Source organism: Centroberyx affinis, unplaced genomic scaffold (assembly GCF_046629955.1).
Source record: "Centroberyx affinis isolate AG114_WGS23_722 - 3 ecotype Tasmania unplaced genomic scaffold, CSIRO-AGI_Caff_v1 ptg004508l_1, whole genome shotgun sequence".
Classification (NCBI taxonomy): domain Eukaryota; kingdom Metazoa; phylum Chordata; class Actinopteri; order Beryciformes; family Berycidae; genus Centroberyx; species Centroberyx affinis.
Window position 1 is genome coordinate 36627 of NW_027282155.1, and position 3753 is coordinate 40379.

The 3753-nt window shown below is 45.6% G+C and overlaps 1 protein-coding gene across 1 annotated transcript; it reads left to right on the plus strand.

The window, feature by feature from the left end:
• The first annotated feature begins 766 nt into the window (after window positions 1-766).
• Window positions 767-3317, plus strand: LOC139665259 (zinc finger protein 436-like). Its single transcript, XM_071544261.1, has 2 exons — window positions 767-1256; window positions 1481-3317. Exons 1-2 carry the CDS (start codon window positions 767-769, stop codon window positions 2863-2865), a joined length of 1875 nt encoding a protein of 624 aa, XP_071400362.1. The 3' UTR covers window positions 2866-3317.
• Window positions 3318-3753: the final 436 nt, after the last annotated feature.

Sequence of the window (3753 nt, forward strand, 5' to 3'; positions counted from 1 at the left end):
CATGGCATTTCTTGATATCTTCCAGAGGAATAAATCATGTGCAGTAATCATGTGAATGCATTTATACACTGCATGACCATTACTTTGCTGCTTCCAACACTATTATTGAATCCAGGTATTAGAAGAGTGCTGTATAGCAAGTCAGACAGCTATCTCAGGTGGTATTGCCTGGTCAGTGTGTATTTCTTAAAAACGCACAATTTAATATCATAATTTTGTACCAAGGTGTGATAAACCTTGTTGGACTGAAGGTGGATTCGTTGTCCGGGTCATGACCATCAATATATTTCTGATGCTTTGGGTCGTAACCTGATTACTAATCAGCTCAGCTGGTTGGCCACGGGAACTGCATTGCTCTTCCGGTGTTATTATCTTAGCCCATGCAAGCTATGTAGCTAGCCGCCTAGCATCTAGATCCAGTCAAAAGGCGCTTCACTCACAAAGGTAGGTCCTGTCTTCTTTACCGATAAAAACTGAATGAGTGACAGTGACAGCTGCATGTAAGAAAGCTGCAGCAAAGGATCCACGGTGACAGCATTGCTGCCAATATGCGAATACTAGCGTTAGTAACGTACAGCTAGCTAGCCACTTTTGTGTTTAGCTATGTTGCTAGCTGTGAGCAAGATCACCAACACCGATATCATTAATGCTTGTTTTGGTTTCTTGCTGAATTTGCACTGTGTAGCTTCAAACTTCGTACCCATCTCACCAGTGTGTCCCTTTGGTCCACAGCATACAGAAGAGAAGAAAGCCTAATGGTGGCAACATGAAGATCAAGTCTGTTAAAAAGAAATCTTTGCTCAGCAAAGCAAAGGGAGTTAAAAAACGCGGTGACCTGATCATAATTAAGACTGAATCTGAATTACAGCTGGATGGTAAAGAAGAGGAAGTCGCCAATGAATCTCACACTAATGGAGTTGATCCTAACATCCAAATCAAAGAGGAACCAGATTCACATGCCATCAGTGAGGAACACAATGGTGGCACATCAAGCTTTTTAGACACTAACACTGGAACTGACACATCCAAGTCAGAGGTTAACCTTGAACCAGGAAATATAAACATTAAGGATGAGCCGGAGTCTGACCATGAACCAGAATATGAATTCAGTAAGGCGGCGGTCAAGAAGGAATCCGAGTCATCATGTGTTAAGGAGGAGAGCGGCAGTGAAGAGGTCCAGGAGGAGGGGGAGGACGCAGACAACCTCCAAGAAGGCACTGAAGAAGGAGGTGAAGAAGGAGAACAGGGCTGTAAAGGTAGGTGCAGTAGTTCACACACCAGTCTAAACAAAGTCAAAAACACACTGGGTATGGTTTAGATTTTGTCAATTCCGATTCTGTTTATTATTTCCTTTTCCATTCTAGGTACCAAATTATATTTTATGTATAACATGTAGGTCCAAAAATCATTCATAATCTCTTTCTATTTCTAATGCTCTCTCTTCTTTCTGTGTCCTCCTCCGGGTCCCTGACCTACTTAGAGTCTTCATCTGAGTTCTTCCCCTGTCCGCACTGCACCGTCTCCTTCACCAACTGGGATTTCTTGGAGAAGCATGTCAAGTGGGTCCACCAGAAACAGTATCTCGCCACACTGAAAAAATGCCTCTCGAGCCGCAAACTCAACCTCATCTCCAAACACGCCTGCACCGTCTGCAGTAGCACCTTTAACTCTAAAGTCCACCTTCGGGTCCATGTGCGTGAAGCCCATCCTTCTGCCCCGCCCCGGAGACTCCACCCCTGCCCAACCTGCGCCCGCAGTTTCCAGTACCTGAAGAACTTGAAGAATCACTGCCAGCGTTGGCACAGCATGTCTGTGGTTACGAAAGGTGGACATCTCAGTTGCGCCGACTGTGGGAAGAGCTTCAAAACCACCTGGGGTCAAGGGCCGCACGTGTGTCACGAGCCTGAGGACTCAAAACCTCACGATACGCCGGTCTGTCTGGACACTTCTGTGCAATGTTCAGAGTGTGGCAAGAAGGTACGCACACCTCAAAGCTTGGAGGATCACATGCGGATCCACACAGGAGATAGGCCCTTCGTCTGCAAGGAATGTGGCAGGAGGTTCTCGGAGCGCAGCGGGTGGCGCCAACACATGAAGATTCACACGGGGGAAAAGCCGTACAAATGCCAGGTCTGCGGCAAGGCCTTTTTACGGTCGCACCACCTCAAATGTCACTTAACCACTCACTCGGGCAAGAAGGAATACTCATGCTCTGAATGTGGAAAGGAGTTTGGATTCAAGTCGAGTCTGGATCTCCACCTGAGGTCTCACTCCAGCGAGAAACCCTTTCACTGCAACGTGTGCGGGAAGAACTTTAACACCAGGAGAAACCTGCGGGTTCACACTAAGCTCCACACCAATGAGAAAGCCCACCAGTGCGGGGACTGCGGACTGAAAATCGGAGATCTCGGGGCTTTGAAAATACACTTGCGGACACACACGGGGGAAAGGCCGTACCACTGCACGGTGTGCGGCAATAGGTTCATTCGCCTCGCACATCTGAGGAACCACCAGCGCACCCACACCGGCGAGAGGCCCTACAAATGCACTGAATGCGACAAGAGCTTCACTCAGTCTGGTGACCTGGTGAAGCATAAGAGGATACACTCGGGAGAAAAACCCTTCGAATGCCCGGACTGCCATCGCCGTTACACTTCCTCCGGAGATCTGGGCAAGCACATGAGGAGTCACACTAACCTGCGTCCCTACACGTGTCAAGAATGCGGAAAAAGCTTTCGTTTGTCAGGACATTTAAAGACCCACATGCTAACCCACACGGGGGAGAAGCCGTACTCCTGCCCCAAATGTCTGCGCAGGTTCGCTCGCTCCCACCACCTTTCTGGTCACGTGGCCAAATGTCGCTGAGTCTTTTTGGGAGGAGTGTAAACAAGCTAGGTCGGTGCTTAAGGGAACTGTAGACAGTAGATGATAGCCTTTGCCCTTGTCATATTTTAAACCGTTTGATGAATGAATGTGTATAAATCAACAAAACTCATAGCTGTAAATACTGAATTATTTATATGAATTGGCTGCAACTCTCTTGACTCAAACTGTTTTAATTTATTTTGAAAAGTAAGTTGAATATACTGTATGAATTATGTTTATTTATGCATGGAACTTTTTTAATGTACTAGCCCATGACTAGTATTAATTTGTCACAGGATAGTTCTGAATTGTTCTTGCAATACGCAATTTTAATGGGGGCGTAAGGAGACGATAATGGAGATGGAAGTCCACTGGACATGCTGGGATGGTTTCACCCCTGCATAGACTGCTGTATTATTTGCAGAAATGTAATAAATTATTTAAGTAATGCATGACCACAACATAACGTGTGATGTTACTGTGTGTTAAGTCACCAGGAGAAGTCTGATTATTGTAACCATGGTATTTTGTTTTTGAATTATTGCTTTTTAGTACATCTCTGCCATAAAGGAAAATGCAGGCATTGCATTGGTGTGTTAGAAGTGTTAAGGCCCATAATGGAGATGGTAATTTCATCAGCAGCTAATCTCTAATTAACACATTAACTGGCATGTCTAAAAATAACAAGACACCTAGGAAAGATGTGATTGACAGCTCTTTTTTGTCAAAACAACCCAGGTGACAGATGGTATGTTATTCTGTAGCACTATCTAAACATCCTATTCATGTGTTACTGAAGTTATGAATGTATACTGCTCTGTTTGCTTACACTTCAGATAATTGATCGTAGATGTAGGGCGCGGGGTGTCCCGGCGGGCGGATTATCGT